General features: G+C 49.3%; 1 protein-coding gene across 6 annotated transcripts in view; it reads left to right on the top strand.

The window, feature by feature from the left end:
• Positions 1-18,116, top strand: part of LOC105477799 (eukaryotic elongation factor, selenocysteine-tRNA specific) — a 250,268-nt gene that overhangs the window by 192,174 nt on the left and 39,978 nt on the right. For 4 of the 6 annotated variants that reach the window (XM_011734591.3, XM_011734589.3, XM_071092303.1 and 1 more), the window contains one exon: positions 14,880-15,036. The exons of 1 other annotated variant lie outside the window; for it this stretch is intronic. In XM_011734591.3, coding sequence (XP_011732893.2) covers positions 14,880-15,036 — 157 coding nt within the window. The remainder of the gene's footprint in view (positions 1-14,879; positions 15,037-18,116) is intronic. One more of the 6 variants, XM_011734590.3, reaches the window with a different exon arrangement.

Raw genomic sequence — 18,116 nt, 5'->3', positions numbered from 1 at the left:
CCTCTCCCTTCCCCAGACCCAGAGCTTGGACCCTTAGCTCTGTGGGGCCGCTGGGGCCTGCTCAGGGCTCCATCAGCCTTAGGCCAGCCCTGAGATGCTGATTGAAGATGAAGGTGATAAAGTGTGTGTCACTCGTTTGTCTAACCTGATTTATTAGCAGTGTTTGGAGTATAATTATTCTATAGTAAAATATCTATGAGAGAGTAATATCCCAATTGGTGTGACTCCTGGGTCTAATTGCTCCCACTCAGGCCTGTCAACAGCGGTGCAGCAGTCACTTCCTTTGAGAACTGGGAGGGAGAGTCTGTGAGGAGCAAGTAAACATATGGCCACAGTGACTCATGCCTCCTGAAGGGCTGAGGGAGGGGCCAGGAGACATGCTGACCTATGTCCTGCCCCCAACCTGGGGCATCCCTGGGACCACCAGCATTTTCCTGCTCAGTCCAGGGAGCCTGGAAGTGGAAGCACAAGAACTGCAGGCAGTCCACAGAAGCTGAGTCCAAATCCCACATAGACAACCCTGAGCAGAGACAGGCTTCCTCCAACTAGGGACAGCTGCACCGGGTGACTGTGGATATGTGCAGAGGTGAGATCCTGTGAGCCCAGGGCTTTGGTCAGAGAAGAGGGGCTTCCTAAGGCTCCACAACAGAGGAAAGGGCATGGGTGACCAGGCTAGGAGCAGCTCCCTCAATTCGCACCCCCCTGAGGCTCTAGCTGAATGGGCACCTGCCTTAATGCTAGGAGCTGGCTGTAGGCTGGGACTTCTGTGCCACATATTCTCCTCTGGGCCCCAGGGCAGGAATGAGCCTGCCTCCCACCTCCCTCCACCCTGTCACCACTCTATTGATTAAGCATATACTATGTGCCTTTACTAGCTACATACTTTATTTTGAAACCTTTTAATAATCCTAAGGAAGAGGTCATTATTTTTCCTATGTTCATTTTTCCCCAATTAAATCAATTAAATTGTGTGCAAATATTTAGGAAAAGTAATATGTGCACATGGTAAAAAATTTCTAACAAGGCAATAATTATTCAGTGTAAGGAAGTTTTCTTCCTGCAAACCCAGGTCCCCTCCCCAAAGGCAGCCAGACTGGAAACCAGCCTGAGAAATGTGAAGTGACCTGCCCAAGGTCACAGGGTAGTAAAGCTGGAGTTTGAATTCAGGACTAGCTGGTCTCTGAGTCATGAAAGTTTCACTTTGTCAGACAGATTCTTGCCCAGTGTGTCAAAAGAGTCTGCGTTCTCTTGAAAAGCTGGAATCTCCTTGATGGGAAACTTTCCTTCCTGGTGAGGTTGAACTTGGAGATCACACAGAGTAGGCTCAAGCCCTTGCTGCACCACAAAACAGCTGTACACCTTGGGCAGCCTTTTAATCTCAATCGCTCATTCCTTCGAAGGATGGTCTTGACCTCATCAGGTTGTTTTGAAAAGCCACATCATAGCTTGTGGCTTCATATGTAAGAGCCGACTCTCATCAGATGAAGCAAGAAGGTAGTGTTGCTAGTGCAGCTCATGAGTGATCGGCTGGGCTTGTTCCAGAGGGGCAGCCCTGTTTGCTTTGAGTAGGCCCCAGATCACCCAGAGATTTTCAGATCATCTTGCTTGACCAGGGGCTCAGCCATCTGACAGACTGGTCCAATGTGCAGGCCTGGGCTTTACTCCCAGCCTTACCACCTGCTAGTGTGAAAAGTTGGGCAGGCTGTGAGACTTCCATGTTAAGTGGGAATTTTCACAGTGCTGCACCAGGGTTAGATGAAGGTGAGATGGGGGATTGCACATAAGGTTCTCACATCAGTGCTTGTCTCCTACTGCATCCTTATTGTTTTATCATTATTCATGTTTAAGCTCTTAGAGTCAAAATAATAATGCCTGGAGCGTGGGTCCACTCTTTTCCCTGGGACTCCATTATTTCTCTTTGAAGCACAGGAGCCAATCCCCCTGGTCCCTATCAGGAGCCACCCAGTATTGGTTGAAGAGGAGGGGTAAGAGTCAGGCAGGCTCATGGGTGTGGTTATCCAGTGCAGGGGCCAGAGAAGTGCCCTGTGCTCTTCTTTCCCCACCGTGCTTGGCTAACTAAAAATTCCTGGGCACATCACAGCTACCAGTCAGCTTCCTGGTCATGTCTCTATTCAAAGAAGTTTCTGGGAGATCAGAGAATCTTGAAAAGGTAAAATCTAGTCTCTTGGGCAGAATCTCCACCACCATGGTGAGCCAGCACCCAGCCTTTGCTCTGTGATTCGGGGCAAGGCCAGCACATTACTCCTCAAGCACAGTTAGCCTTCTTAGAACCTGGGCTTGGGCCTCTGAGCTATCTCAGTTCATCATGAAGGGAGACCCTGGCACTATACCTATGTGCTGAGTGAGCACTTTCCACTGGAGAGGCTTAAGGCATATAGGCCTTCTGAGCCCATTTCCCATAAAGGCATCCTTCATTCATATATTCAGATGTTTACTGAGTTCCTTTGTTTGTGCCAGGCACTGGGCATACAACAAGATAGACAAAGTTCTTGTCTTCGTAGGGGAGGTTGGTAGTGAACAGTAAATTAGACACTTTGTAATATGGTCTAGAAAGAAAATAACAGCATGATGTAAATATGTGATGCTGAGGACAGTTATTGGAAAACAGAAGATGCTAATTTCCAAGCCTCTCCAGACTGTGTTTTTATTTCCTGTGCTCTTTATCACTGGCTCACACTGGAAGGTAGTCAGGTACCCTACCAGTTGTGGCTTAACTCATTAATATTACATAGAGCAAACTAGGGCCCATGGGCCAAACCTAAGCAACTGCTCTTGCCCCAAATCTAATAATCTTAAACAAGCTTATTTTCTCTGGATTCTTCTTTCAGCTGCTTCGATCAAACACAATTTAATTAACTTACCATTGGTAAATGGCTTTCCTTGCTTGGCTGACAAATGAGCCACCCGGAAACCTACTTTGGTTGCAGCCTCATTCTCATTTTTTATTGTTTTGCGTATCTGCTATGATGAAATATACTGTTTTAAGTTTTCTCTTTTTTGACGTTGTTTTTCTGTGAGTTGGGAATATTGTGATGTCAGTGTATCTCGTATTCTGTTAACACAACTAATAACAAACACAGTACTTTGCCATGTAATTTGATAAAATAATAATCCATACCCACTGAGCCTTAAAAGTGTGACATTTGAAGTCCACTTTTCTTGTTTTCATGTGATGGATATGCACCAGTAATAAAACAATAAATAAATAAAATGTGTCACTGGGTGAGGTACTGCAAGTTATAACTATGTTACCACCATCTGTAGTTTACTGAGCACCTCATCAGGTCTCAGACCCAAGTACTCAACTCTGCCACTGTGACACAAAGGCAGCCATAGACAATATGTAAACAAATGGGCATGACTGTGTTCCCATAAAACCTTTTGTTGTGAACATTGGAATTGAAATTTTATATAGTTTTCACATGTAACAAAATAATATTCTTTTGATATTCTCCAACCCATTAGAAAATATAAAAACCCTTTTTAGCTCACAGGCCATACAAAAACTTAGCAGGAAAAATTTGACCCTTTGGCTACAGTTGTCCAGCCCCTGATATAAATGGTTAATAGGGCTCTTGAAATAGAATGAGCATCCTGCAAGGAAAATCCTAATAATTATCTGCAGCTGAAAGCATTAAACACTCTCAGCGTCCTTAGGAATTAGGCTTTTTCTTGGGCGCCCGCTGCCTCTGGTGCTAACACTGGGATGCATATACTACTTTATGTGCTGTGTTTTTTATTCTTGGATACATTTGATTTTTTCACATAAGTCCACATGTACTTCTATAAGAGTGTGACTTGTAATAAAGGGTTAATGAAGAAAAAAAGAAGAGGAGGGAGCTTAGATTGGTAGAGACATCCAGAGGTCTCACCTGAGCGAGAGAAGAAAAGACGTGAAAGTGTTCTAAATGGCTAATCTTTCTGGGGAGAGGGTTTAGGAAAGACTAATAGAACATATGGTGTTAAGGAAAATAGCTGGTATCCTGTTTCAAAGTAAAAATATAGAAATATGTGCAAGATTTTGAGTACAGAGAAAGGGAAAGAAACTGTAAGAATGCAATGACAATGTAATAGCACTTTCACATTCACGGAGGAGAAACTGGAATGAATTTGATTAAACCAATAAAAAATAAGGAAAAAAGAACAATGTTAATAAATAATAATAATAATAACAGAAGGAACAACATTAAGTATTAGTCATTACACTAAATGTGAATGGCCAAATTCTATTTAAATGCTGAGGCTGAGAGATTGGGTTAAAGTGCAAAATCTAGTTATATGCTATTTATAAGAAATATACTTAAAGTGGAAAGCAAAGGTTAAGAATAAGAAGATGGGCAAAAAGTAAGTATGAATGGTAGTATTAAATTCAGACAAGGTGAAATTTAAGACTAAAAATACTGACAAAGGTAAAGAAGGACATCATGTAACGACAAAAGGCTCAGTTATAAGCTTGTACACACCAAACATAAAAACAAAACAGTGGAAACCTAAGGACAGCTTGATAAAAAATAGAATTATAATGATAGGGTGGCACTTCAGAGTCCATATTTTAAAATCAGGCCTACTAGACATAAGGACAAAGAGGCAGAATATAATCAATAAGCTTGATTTTTAGATAAATGTAAACTCTTACACTTCTTGAATAGAGTATACACTTTTTTTTCTATGCCTATGGAACATTTACAAAAACTGAATATTCAACAGTTGACATTAAACAACTATTTGTAGAACATCTACTGTGTGTTGTCTTAAGGGCTAGGGATGTAACAGTGAATGAAAAAAGACAAAAATCTCTGCCCACATGGAACTTAGATTGTAGTTGTATTTGTGGCCACAGAGAAAAAAACCCTAATAGATTTTAAAAAGTAAAATCATGAACCACTAAAATTAGAAATAAAGCAGTTATATGTAGATATAGGCAGATATGGAGAGAGAGAGAGATACAAGGTGTGCGTATGCCTGTGTGTGTGTTCATTCTTTCACATATTCTAGGTTTGGGAATTAACAAGCAGTAAATAGCTCCTCATTTGGTTAAGGCTGTTTCTCATACTATCATAGAATGTTGAGTCTCTTAGTAATAACATTTTTCTCTTTTTCAGTGTTCTTTCAATCTTTTGATTACTTTGCAGAGAAAGCTTTAGATTTGTTCAAAGGTATCTTGAACACTCCTCTATTACATCTAACCTGCTTTTTAACAAATAGAAAACAAGGCCAAGATTCCAGAGACTTATAGTAGCAATAGTATGTAACTAGGATTATTCTTTGGGGTTTTTTTTTTGTATTGTATGTACTTTTACCATTAGCTTCCTCTGTTTATGGCTAGTGACTCTTTTCTTTAGGGTACTATATAAAGTCTCCTTTCTAGGCAGATGTAAAGAAAAATATTAGGTAAATAGTAGGTCAGGTATGCAAAGATCTAGCAAAAATGATGTGGGGTGAAGGATGTATAAAAGCTGAGGCTGGAACCACTGGGCCATGTCCCCAGGAGGTCACTTGCATCTCAGCCACATGCAGATTCAGACCAGCTGCTCCTCCTCTGGTGATCCAAAGCCTCATAGAAAACTGGGTCTTTCTAGTCAAGGACAGAGACTCATGCCTGCATCAGAGGAATATGCAAAGGGCTAGGAGAGGAAACAAGGAACTCTGCCAAGGTGGGAGGAAGTAGGCTGGTGAGGGAAAAGCACAAAGTGGTGACCTTTTAAGTGTATCTTGTAAGACTGCAAGGTTCACTGCTCAGACACTAGGGACCGTGGGGGGAAACAGGAAGGTGGAGGAGGGGCATTCCAGGTCCAGGGACTGCTTCTGTAAAGCATAGAGGCCAAGCAATGCCTAGCCCTGGGCATCTGGGAAGGCAGGAGCAAGGAGCTTAAAGAAACAGGCAGGACCAGCCATCGAAGCTAGGCCCTTCACCCAGCAGGGGGAGTGATGCAGGTTGGGGGCTATGGGGGGTGTTCTAGGTCACCTGTGCTAGAGAAATCCTTGGAGCAGGGCCAGCCCGGGCAGCCTGGAAAGGGGAGGCTCAGCCTCTCTCACCTACCCTTCTGTATCCTAGTCTCGCCCTGAGGCTCTGGGCATCTGGTCTGTCTGGAGCCGCAGAGCTCAATGGTCTGGCAGCCACTCACCCTATGGAGCCAGGCTTCTCCACTAGCAACAATCACGACTTCTCAGGACTGTGTGAACATGAAGGAGGTGGGGCAGGTGAGGGTCTGGTGCTTAGGACAGTGAGTGCTCTGCAATACCTGCCGGCTTCCACAGCAGACTTCTCACTGTTACCACGCCCCAGGATGCCCTCCTCACCTCCCCAAGGTACCACCTTCTCGGGGGTCTCACCACAGCCCTCCCTACACCTACACCTGGCAGCGTGCACAGCTCCACCCCAGTAATTTTCTGCAAAACAAATGGGGTCCTGCCAGCTCTTACTCAGAAATCTGTTTTAGGTCTACACCACCTGCAGGACAAAGACAATACCCAACCTTAGTATGTTAGCTGGCTGGCAGTTGGGTCCCAGGGCATGGCAGGTGTATGTGCTATATGTAACATGCTGAGTACTCCACCTGGCACAGAATGGGTCCTGAGTAAACAGTGGGTATTATCGGTACTATTTATTTGGCCTTTCCTCTGGAAATGCAGATGCCTGGGTTCCCAGCTAGGGTGATAGCAGACGCTGTCCCCCTCCCACAGAGGTGGGGTAAGGCCAGGTGTGCCAGCCATCCTGGGTCTGGCACCCACTGGCGCCGGTCAGGGAAGGCCTTAGGGCTGGGCCACAGGAGCTGGCAGCATCAACCCAACCAAGTGTAAACACGCAGATGCCATCAGGAGCACTCGCCAGCTTTGAAGTCTGAAGCGGCGCTGCCTCCTGGCTCCTGGCTCTGCCCCACTCCACTGCCGACGGCTTGTTAAATGTGCCCAGGGCACCAGGGAGCGTGCTGGCCTGGGGTACAGGCTGGCTTATGACCTGCCTCTGGCACAACTTGGGCCCATCATTCTGAGCAGGGATGGTCTGGCAGGCTTGGTGGGCCCTAGCGGATCAGCTGCAGGGCCCCTTGCCCTTGCCAGAAGCCATGCTGTGGTCTAGCTGGCCACTCAACCTGTTCTGTTGGCCCTCAGCCCCCTGAGGTTGGCCCTCAACCCCCTGGGTCCCTGCCAGAGGGTTGAAGGCCACACTGGCTCCCAGCCTACTTGAGAAAACAGAGGTTCCCCTGAAACAGAGGTTGAGAAGCTCTTTTCCCAGGGAGATGATCAAATGGCTGCCCTCGTATTCTGGTCCCAACCCAAATCCTCAGCCTTTCTTCTGACTTCCAGTGTCAGAGTGTGATAACTAAGCATCGTGCTTGGCTGCTGGAGTGCTTGTTCACCTCCCCTTGAAAATTGCTTTTTTGCCCGTATAGAGACACAGGAGCAGGACAACTTGACATGCTGGAAAGAGCCAGTTCTAGAAACTGATGGACTGAGCTGGGCACAAGCTCAGTGTGGCTGTGGGCAACTCACTCTCCCCCAGAACCTGTTTCTTCTTTAAGAGCTGGTCAGGCATTGATGAGACCTGGGCTACTTTAGGGCCTCTGCTCTTCCCAACACACCAGACCGTGGCCTGCACTGAGGAGGAGGCACTATCCGTGGGGAAAGTTTTCTGATGATACTGGAATAACACCATCATCCTAGGGCCCCTTCCAGAATTTGTCAATCCTGGTGGCTTTCAAGTGGCTTAGAAGAGTTAACACCTCATTTTTAAGGGACTCATCCATAATCAGGCAGCCTCTGAGTTCTTCCCCTTCCTCATTGGATCCAAGGACTGCTGGCTTCTGTCTTCCGAGAGGACTTTGCTGGTGGGGCGGGTAAGAGGGAGAGAAGCAGAGAGCTGTGGGCAGCTCCAAGCATGTGGTTGGTGTTGAGTACATGTTCTGTTCTTCTGGCTTCTCGGGCAGATTAGATAACTGGATCTTGTGATTTCTGTGCATCTGAGATCTCCTGTACCAAATGCTGTCTTATTCTTCAGCTTGTCCCACAATTTGACATCCACTAATTGAGATTCTTTCCTCTGGGTCATCATTCTCTGTCAAGTCTTAGGTGTTATCATCAACATCAACACCCCGATCCTAACAATAGCCTTTTTCAAGGAAGAAACTGAGTTTCAGAGAAATCCCTTGCTCAAGGTCGTAGAGCTGTAAGAGGCAGAGTCAGAAGTCAGGCCTCCCAAGCCATTCCTGTCCTGCGCACGTGGTTCTCCTCACTGCATACCTGGAGTCGGCACAGGCCTCCATTTCATGGCAGGTTTTCCTGCCTTCCTTCATATCACTTCTACAGTTTGAATTAGAATGGTCACTTCACAGGTTGGGCAATTCCCAATCCTCATCATGGGAGCCAAGCCCTGAAAGAGAAAGACACACACATGTAATGACATAATTATGTGCACCGGCAGCCAAGTCCCTGCTCAAAGGCCAGGGACAATGGGGACTCACCTGGCGTGTAAGCAAACACCTGGACTTCCATGTGCACAGTGACTGCTCCTTAGGAGCTCAGTCCCTCCAGTGACTGAAGGCTAATAAATAGAGCAAATTATTCATGCAGACAGTGAGAATCCCCACTTAGCGCCATTGTTGTAACTGTGCTGACCTGGATTCAGCATTGTTCCCTAGAAGCAAGGCCTACTGAGCAGATCCCACATGCATTGCCTTTGGTTTGATGTCACAATGATTGATTTCAAAATGAAAACCCTCCAACTGTTCTCTGAAGGTCTTTCCTTATTGGATGTGCTTGTGTCTGATCTCTGAGGTCTCTCTCCTTTAGCTGGAAGAGTCTATAATTTGGTGAAGAACCCAACCATAACACACGCATGCACACACCTTCTAGTGATGGACAGGACAGACCAAGCCATGTTCCCCCGTCCTCACCTCCTGACCCCCAGGACAGATCATGACCCCTGGTCTTCCTGAAGTTCTCCAGAGATGTAGGCCTCACAGCATCCTGTAGGAAGGGCTGTCTCCCTCTTTCTAGCCAGACTTCCTTCTGATTAAATGAGGTTTCATGCAGCTGACAATCACTGAGTCCTCGCCCCCAGTACACACAGTGGTAGTTTCTGGAGGTATAGGTTTTGGAGATGCAAAAATGTGGTCAGCCCAGCTTCTGCCTTCCAGGACTGCCTTCCTCCCCTCCCCGCATCCAGCTGGTGAGGCTGGTATAGATAAGCCACTGCTGTGCTGAGAGACAGGCACACAGGCTTCTCTGTAGCCAATTCCCAGTGCAACCCTCTGTCCGATTCTGAGGCCAGCAGTCTCTTGGAGGGGGCCTTCCATTAGTCAGCGATGTCTTCTCAGATCTGCAGGTGGCGGCCATTGAGTCTAGGCCCTACATCTGCTGCCTCTGTAGTTCTGTGTGGTGTGTCTGAGGGAGTCCTAAGGGAGGGAGAGTGCTCTGCCCAGGGATGGGGCAGGCAGAGGCCAGACCAAAAACAACTGTTTACAAGTACTCCCCTGCACCCATTTAAACCTCCAGCAACTCTGTTTCCCCATATTATAGATGAAGATGCCCGCACCCACAGAGGTTAGGCCTCTGGCCAGAGTCCCTAGGCACCCAGACTTGGGATTTGAATGCAGGTGGTCTGGCTCCAGAGTCCAGGTTCTAACCTGTGGAGCTAGCAGTGCCGTGCCTTTTCTCTTCTTCTGTTGTCTCCAGTGTGCCCATTTTTTTTCCAGTTATGGAGACCTGTACGGTAAATCCTCACTTAACATTGTCACTAGCTTCTTGGAAACCATGAGTTTAAGGGAAAGGATGTATAACAAAACCAGTTTATTTTTTTCATTAATGTTATAACAAAATAACTTTGATATATATTCAAATAACTTGGAATAAAGCAACATTATTTAAGGGCCTGCTGTGCATTATTTTGTTTAAAGTAACAGTTTCTAAGAACTTTCGATGACATGAAGTAAGGACTTGCTTTACTGGAAATTGACTATTTGGATTTCATGGGAAGGGCAGTTTGCCTCTTGGCCCCTATAACCATAGGTGGGGAAAGTTTAGCCTTCCTCCAACAGCAGTGTAGTCCTTCTCAGTGCGGCAGGGGCTGACTGGGCTGGAACATCTTCTTGTGACAGTGACGTGTTTGGGCCCTACTATAAGTGCTGCATCTTGAGGGCCAGGATCTGCCCTCTTTCCCTCCTCTCCTCCTCCCTTCCAAATAACCTGGGAGGGGCTGGGGTCCCTGAACTTGGGGATTGTCTTCTGCAGTGACTTGGGGTTTCCCATAGCTGGGACTGGCAGGGATGGGGCTGCCCGGTGTCCCTGGGCCAGATTTCTAGGCCCATATGTGTCCAGCCAGTCATGGCATGGCTCTGGTGAGCCAAAGGATGGAGAAAGTCGTCTGGGCCCATTTGCTGCTGTGGCATCTCCCGGCAGACAGAGCCTAGCCCTTCCTGCGGCAGGAAAAGCACCAGCCTCTGGATCTAGATAGTCTGAGGTGGAATGGGGCATTGCCACACTCACTACCTGCATGACTTTGAGCAAATCATTTCACTTTACTGAGCCTCCTGTTCCTGTCAGGGCTTTCCTAAAGATTAAATAACGATATGGGGGCACCTCACCCATGACATGGCTGACTTTTCTCTGCTTCCCCAGCCTCCCCTCCCCTGGGCCGGCCATGCCCAGAGTGCCAGTGTCCTCTGTGGGACCGACACAAATGCAAAGATCCACCCAGCTGCTGTGAAATGACAGTGTGGGGCCACTAGCAGGCAGTCTTGCCAGCACTCTCGAGACCACACGGGGTTCCTGACTGTGCAGACGTCCAGCTCCTGCCCTCACAGTGCCTCCCCCAACAAATGGAATTGCAGACACAGAAGTTCGCAGGAGAGTATGCTTCACCCACTCAGCACTATTGTGTCTTCTAGCCAAGCCATAAAACAAGAGAGCAGGAGCGACAGAGACACTCCCTTTGAACTTGAAATCCTTTCTAAACTGCCACTCCAGCCCCAGAGGCCCTCCTCAGAAGGTCAGAAAAAGCCCACTCACTCCTTACCTTATCCCGGATGCTTAAAACAATATTGTGGGAATGTAGGTCAGTGAACCGAGCTGCACCACACACCAGCAGGATTCCGGGGGCCAACCAGCCTGTGCACTGGCCCACTAGGTCAGATGAGAACATAAACAAGGAACGCTTGGAGCCCTCAGCTTCCCCTGGCCCTAGTCTTTTGTTTATGTAGCACTTAAACTAACTTTGGGGTCGTCTCTGTCTGGCATGAAAGCCCTGGAGCTTTTTGAAGTTCCCCTGAAGTTAATAAAATTAGTCTGCCCTCATTGCAAGACCCTGGCTTGGGGAAAGATGGATCCTCTGCTGTCTTTGTGGCATTTAGCTTTTTAAAGTTAATATTTTATAACCAAAAGAAAGGAGGGGGCAGGGGAGAAGATGTAGTAAACGTCTTCTGGAAGGCTAATAGGTAGCATGCCTGCCATCCCAGGCTCTGATTACCCTGGAGCCAGGCCTCTAGGCCCACTGGGAGGCTGAGCAGTGGGCCTGCTGTGTTTAGCATGAGGGAACCATCACTGGGGACTGTCACTGTGCCAGCACAGTGATCTGTCACTGTGTTCTCCCAGGTAGACAGGAGGAAACTAGCCCAGGCTGGGCTATTGGCTCACTCTCAGATGAATCGTGTCTCCCAAGGACATATCCTTGGGATAGCCACTTGAGTAATGTATTTCTACCCCCCGGCGTCTTCTTCTTGATGTCATGCATGGGACTAGTGCAGTTGGCCTCCTCACACTCAGTGAGCGCCCATTCACCAAGCCTGTGGTGGGTCGGGGCCACATGAGGTACATGGAACCCTTTCCTCGCAGAACTCCCAGTCTGAGGAGGGAGACAGACAGGTCAGCTGTCAGGGATAAGACATAGTGGCCAGGCTCTCAGAACAGAGGGGTCCTGGCCTCAGTCCTGGGGGCCAAGGGGAGAGGAGGTGCCTGCAATGTCGGGAAGCTGTCTGAAGGAGGAAATGCCCAAGGTGGGCCTTAGGTGGGAGTAGAGTCCCCAGTGGACAAGCTGGGACTAGCATTACAGGAGCGCCACACAGGCAGGGAGGGAGGCGTAACAGAGGGATATGAGGACCGGGGGGTGATAAATACGTCCATTAGCTTGATCATGATGATGGTTTCACAGGCATGTATATGTATACACAAATTTAGACTTATCCAATTATTTACTTTTAATATGTTCATGTTATTGTATATCAGTTATAGCTGAATGAAGCTGTTTAAAAAAAAAAAAAAAGCCTACAGGCATGAGTGAGCCTTGCAAATGTACCAACAACTACAGCCATGTATTCTTTCAACATTTACTCACACATTCAAGGAATAGATAGTAAGCGCCTGTTTCATGTGCAGGGAAGGTAGCTGTGAAGGAGAGGGACATATTTCTGCCTGGAGCTTGTGCTCTGGTTGGAAGCAATAAACAAGTAAACAGATAAGATCAATGGCATAACGTCAGGTGGCGATCTGTGCTCTGAAGAGAGACAGGGCAGGATGAAGATTGGAGAGGAGCGGGGGCTGGAGTATAGGAAGAGGGAGCTGTGGGCCACAGAGGATGCTGTAGGCACCAGGCCTTGATTTGAGCCTGCTCTGGGCCGGGTGCTGCTGGGCACCAGGGGCTGCACAGAGATGAGGCACTCATAGGATCTGTCGCTGAGAAGTGCAAAGGCTGTGGGCTGTGGGGTGGAGGGAGAATTCTGTTATGTTCCTCTAGCACATGTGATTGTTCACAGCTACAGGCCTGTTTCATGGTAGGCTCTTGTAGGAGTAAAACGAGAACATTAATATCGACTTATTGAGAACTTTCTGCTCTGCTAAGGACACCTGCCTGTATTATCCCTTTGGTCCTGGTGGGGCCTCTTACAAGCTGTTTCTCTGAGTAAGTTGCAAGCTCTTAGTCCAGGGACTGTGCCTTTTTTGTTTCTTGGCCACTGCAATGCTGGAGGGCAGGTCTTATATCTCAGTCAGATGTAACCCCAGGGCCTAGCTATGCAGAGGCCCGAGTAGTAGCTCTCTGGGGTGACCACAATGCATGAGAACCAATGAAAGCTGCCTGGGTGGGGACGGGGGGTTGCAATTGTCACCCTTGCTAGACCAGAGGCCATCAAAGGAAAATGTTCTGTCTTTGGAGATGTCAGGAGAGGATGGGAGGTCCGCCTGGTGTGGGTAGAAGAAATGCACTTCTTGGTTTGTTTTTACATTTTTAAATTCTATTAATTTATTTGTGAATAGGTGATGCATTCATGTATTTCAGTAGCCAAAGATAGAAAAGGTATATGGTGAAAAGTCCCCAGGCACCCTGCTCCCTTTCCTGGAGACATCAGTTTCTCCTGATTACTTCTGTGTATGCACCCCTGCCCTGCCCCCATCCATACACAGCCTGCAACATGCCCTATGCCTCGCACTCTGCTTTTTAACGTGAAACACAATACTCTAGGAGTTTTTGTATCTGTCCGTACATGCTGCCTGCTCTTCTCTGTGGTCACATCATCACCTCTGGAGGCTGTGCTCCACTTGTTGAACTCAGGCTGGACTTCTAAGTCATTGTCAACTTTTGCTGCTGTAAACACTGCTGCAGTGAGTGACCTTGGGTGGATCTCCTATCCTGACATCTTCTCCAGCAAGCACATCAGTGGGTTGCATTCCTAGAAGTGAAATTGATGGTGCAGATTGTATGTGCATTGCTCATTTCCATAGCAGCTGTCAGACTGGTGGGCTTTTCTTATCATGGGGCCCAAGTTTGCTACTGGAGGCAGGATCTACAGAGCAGGGGTGGGGTGAGGAGCTGGGCAGGGCAGGCAAGGCCACCTGGCCATGCTGCCATCCCAAAAGCGGCACCTGGGCTGGAGCTGCCAGAGACTCAGAAGGGAGGAAGTGACACTACCAGTTGCTGATCGAGCCTCTGGGGAGAAGGTTCAGGATGAACATAGCTCATGGTGAAATCAGGGCTACACCAAGCTGACTTTTTCACAGACATGTGTGTCCCTCCTCTCAGCCTGGGCACCCACAAAGTGACAGCAGTGGCCAACGTGGCCAGCAGGAGATACGAGCTCTGCAAAGGCCTGGCCATGGCCAACAGGGGCTAGGGGAAACAAGCAATTCTGCCTGAACTGAGGGAGGGTGTCATGGAGGAAAGGAGGTAGGCCTGTGGAGGAAAAGTGGGCCAGGCCAAGACGGGCTTCCAGGCACAGCTAGAGTGAGCAAAAGTAAAGCCTCGGGCCAACGTGCATAGGGGTGTGTGCAGCGGGTGGGAGACAAAGGCCAGGCTTTCCAGGGCTCCTGTGGGAGGGGAAACTGGAATGAGGAGGCCAGTTCTAGAAGGCCTCGGATGCAGGCTCAGGAGTGGCCTGGGTGACTGTGACAGCTTCAAGGAGAGTGCTGCTGGCTATCTAGGCAGGTGCCCTGGGGACAGGCTGGGTCATTGTGGCCCCCTGGGGGTGGGGGGGCCTGCAACAGGGGCTTGAATTCAAAGCTACTTCTACCCCCTGTGCTCTGTGACCTTGGATAGATGACAGAACTGTGCCATGCCTCCATTTCCTCATCTGTAAAGTGCCACTACAGAGCTGCTGTGGGGACTGAGGTGCTCTCTGTGGAAAGTGCTCACAGCGTGCCAGTTTTGAAGGGCCCGTTGTTACAGTGGCAGTTGTCAGTCCCAGGTTTCTGCCCTGCTCCCATGCATTTCGTTATCTGTTAGGTGGGCTCATTGCCCTGCTACCCCCAGGGTTCCTAGAGCAGGCAGCAGCCAGCCATGCCCAGGGCCCGGGAGAGCTGGGGCTAGGCACACAGTCACAGCTCTTTCAGTGTGCACCACTAACGCCCTCTGTCTGTGGCTGGGTGTGTGGGGACAGGCGATGGATGACTACAGTGTGATCGGCCGCTCCCTGTTTAAAAAGGAGACCAACATCCAGCTCTTCGTGGGGCTCAAGGTGCACCTGTCCACTGGAGAACTGGGCGTCATCGACAGTGCCTTTGGCCAGAGCGGCAAGTTCAAGATCCACATCCCAGGTAAGTGCAGCCACTTCCTCCCAGTTTAGGGACACCGTGCGGGGCACAGAGAGATGGCAGAGGCAGTGCCAAGGCGGCACTCCTCGGCTCAGGTTCCTAATCCTGCCTTTACCGAGACACGGGGTGACTTGGCCTGCATGGCGGCATGGCCTCTGGCTGGGAAGCCAGTATGGGTTCTGAGAAGAGCCTGGATGTGGAGTGAAGATCTGGTCTGAGCAGGATCAAGATTGGAGTCTGAGTTCCCACTGCACCATTTACCATCTGAGGGGGACTTGGGCCTGCTCCTCGGTTTCTCTGTGGAGGCAGGAATAAGATTGAGCTTACAGGCAGTTTGGAGGAGAGCAGTTGAGGGAGACCGCTGGGGGCCTAGCATACCATCCTGGCACCTGGTAGGGTTTCCAGGGATGTGAATTGTCACCCTCCTTTGCCCAGCACAGACCCCCAGACTCAGCACTGCCCACTGAGTTTGTGCTGGGGCCTGTCCACGGGCTGGGTCAGAGGGTGTGTGTTTGCTGCTGGAGAGCCCTTGGATTTTGTCTGTGAACTCATCCTTCAATCACTTGTGCATTTATTCAGCGTACAATGCATCGTGTTCTTCTGAGTCACAGGCATTGTGCTTGGTGCTGGGGATATGGAGCTTACAGTTGTAGGAAGGTACAAACAATAAACATACTAAAGAAATCCCTGTCAGATGGCAGTAGGCACCGCGTAGAAAGATAAAGCAGGGACGGGATGGAATTGCTGAGCATGCTGCTTTGGATAGGGTGATCAGGGAAGGACAGAGGGAGGGAAGGAGCCACATGGGTAGTCAGGGAGAGCATGCCACAGCAAGGGGGAAGTGAAGGCAAAGGCCCTGGGGTGACAGTGAGCTCCAAGTGCATTTGCAGGTCAGTTGTTTGGCAGAAGTGCACTGAGCAGAGAGGTGTGCAGGACACAGGCCAGGGCTCATACTGTGCACCGGGAGCCATGGGAAGGACTGAAGCCTGTGTTCCTACGAATGCGCCATGAGCCACTACCTTTTTTTAGAGACAGTCTCACTCTGTCTCTGGAATAGAATGCAGTGATGCAATCAAGGCTCACTAAAGCCTTGACCTCCCAGTCTCAAACCATCCTCCTGCTTCAGCCTCCTGAATAGCTGGGACTCAGTTGTGTGCCACCACCCCCAGCTCCCCACTATCCTTTATCCCCTATACAATTGTACCAGATACAACTAACCCAGTACAATTCTGTTGTATTTCATAATACAGTAAAAATTACGAAAATTTTCAAACATACAGCAAAGTTGAAGAATTTTACGGGGAACACCTTTACCCACTCCTGATTTTATATTGACATGTTACTGTCCTCTACATAACTCCAGGGCTCAAGGTTGATCCTGTGAGGATGGAAAGCCATGGGGAGGTTTGGATCAGGGGAGCAATCAAGGTTGGTTTATGGCATTTTGTGTCAGATCTCCTAGAGAGAAGGTAGTGCCGTGGCTCCCGCTGGAAAACAGAGACCCAAGCTGCCTCGGTGCTCACAGGTGGCATGATCACCTTTCCCTCTCCTGACAGCCTTGCCAGGGAACCCTTTCCTTCCAAAATCCTTGCACTGCCCAAAGATAGCATCTGCCTTCTCATGAGTGAGGACAGTGGTCACAGAGGCTGTGCTTCTCCAGGGCACTTTACTCCCTGTTTGCAGCCCCTAAGGCCTCTGTCAAGGTGGGGCTGGGGCAGGGGAGGCAGAGGTACCCAGCCATGGGAGGCCTCCAGCGGTGAAGCTCTAAAATTCTGTCCTGTCCTCCCCACTGCTCCACAGTGGCTGTGCGTTCTCACCTCAGCCAAACAGGAGTCTTTGTGCATCCCTTCAGTTTGGTTGTGGGTTGTCCTCAGAAACTGGAGCCCACAGGGCCCCTCTCTGGACTCCAGGGCGCATGCAGGGGGCATGAGCCAGACAGGCCAGCATCCAGACCTCAGTCCCCGAAGGCCTCGTGTCTGCCCCGGCTATTGTGAGCTTTCTGGGAGGGAGGGATCCCGGGATTCCTTCAGCTGGGTCGGGGGCCATACTGCAGAGCACTCATCCTTCCCCTAAACAGCTCTGAGGCCCTGCTGGACCAGGCGGAGGGAAGAGCTCATGGTCTCCTCCTCTGGGGACTGCTAGGATCATGCTGACCTCCCCTGAGCTCTCTTCCTGTAGCCCAAGGCAAAGTAAGAGCTGGGGTATTCCCAGGGCAGGCAAGAACCAAGAGTCGTCTTGTTTGGGGTGCTGGGGTGGGAGTGAAGGGAGCCTCTTGGGGTGCTGGGGTGGGAATGGAGGGAGCCTCTCGGGGTGCTGGGGTGGGAGTGGAGGGAGCCTCTTGGGGTGCTGGGGTGGGAGTGGAGGGAGCCTCTCGGGGTGCTGGGGTGGGAATGGAGGGAGGAGGGGTGTAGGGACACTGCCTCAGTCCACTGTAGTTCACATTCCTTCATTGGGTCAATGTTAACGTTTTAGTCTGCCTGCTTCCTGTTTGTGACTTTTAAGCTTTTTATTAAATATCACTGGTCAGATTCCTCCATCCCACCCACCACCTTCCATCCCTCCCACCCCCACTCCCTGCTGATTTCTCCCTTTTAACCTTTTTGAAGTGCCTTAATTGTGAAAGAATCTTCAGGAAGCCTGAGCCATCCAGTGCCAGGTGAAGGGAGAGAGAGTACATTGCTAGCTGTAGCCTGGACATGCAGGGTGGGGAAGCCCGGGTTTTGGTGCCAGGCAAGGTAAGGCTCCCGGCCTACAGTTCGTGGAGAGGGCTGGGTTCAAATGCACCTCATGGGCCTCACTGCCGGCTCTACAGGGCATCCAGGCTGGGAAAGGCAGAATGAAGAGTCCCCTGAGTTTCCTCCCATCAGCCTCTCACCTTGGGTTGCAAGGTCAGATGCCAGCAAGGCCAAGCAGGTGTTGAAGAGGCCAGGTGGCAAGTGATAGGGAGTGGTGGGGACTGTGGTGACCTGGAGAGCTGCTGTGTGGGTCCTGCCAACTCTTCACTACATGGGAATGTAGGCCTGGGGTCTCATTTTATCTAATTTTATTTTTATGTAATATCTCCTGATTAAAAACTACAACTG

This window comes from Macaca nemestrina, chromosome 2, assembly GCF_043159975.1.
Source record: "Macaca nemestrina isolate mMacNem1 chromosome 2, mMacNem.hap1, whole genome shotgun sequence".
In the NCBI taxonomy this organism is placed as follows: Eukaryota; Metazoa; Chordata; class Mammalia; order Primates; family Cercopithecidae; genus Macaca; species Macaca nemestrina.
Note: the sequence above shows the minus strand (reverse complement) of the source record. Positions and strands in the feature narration are given on the sequence as shown.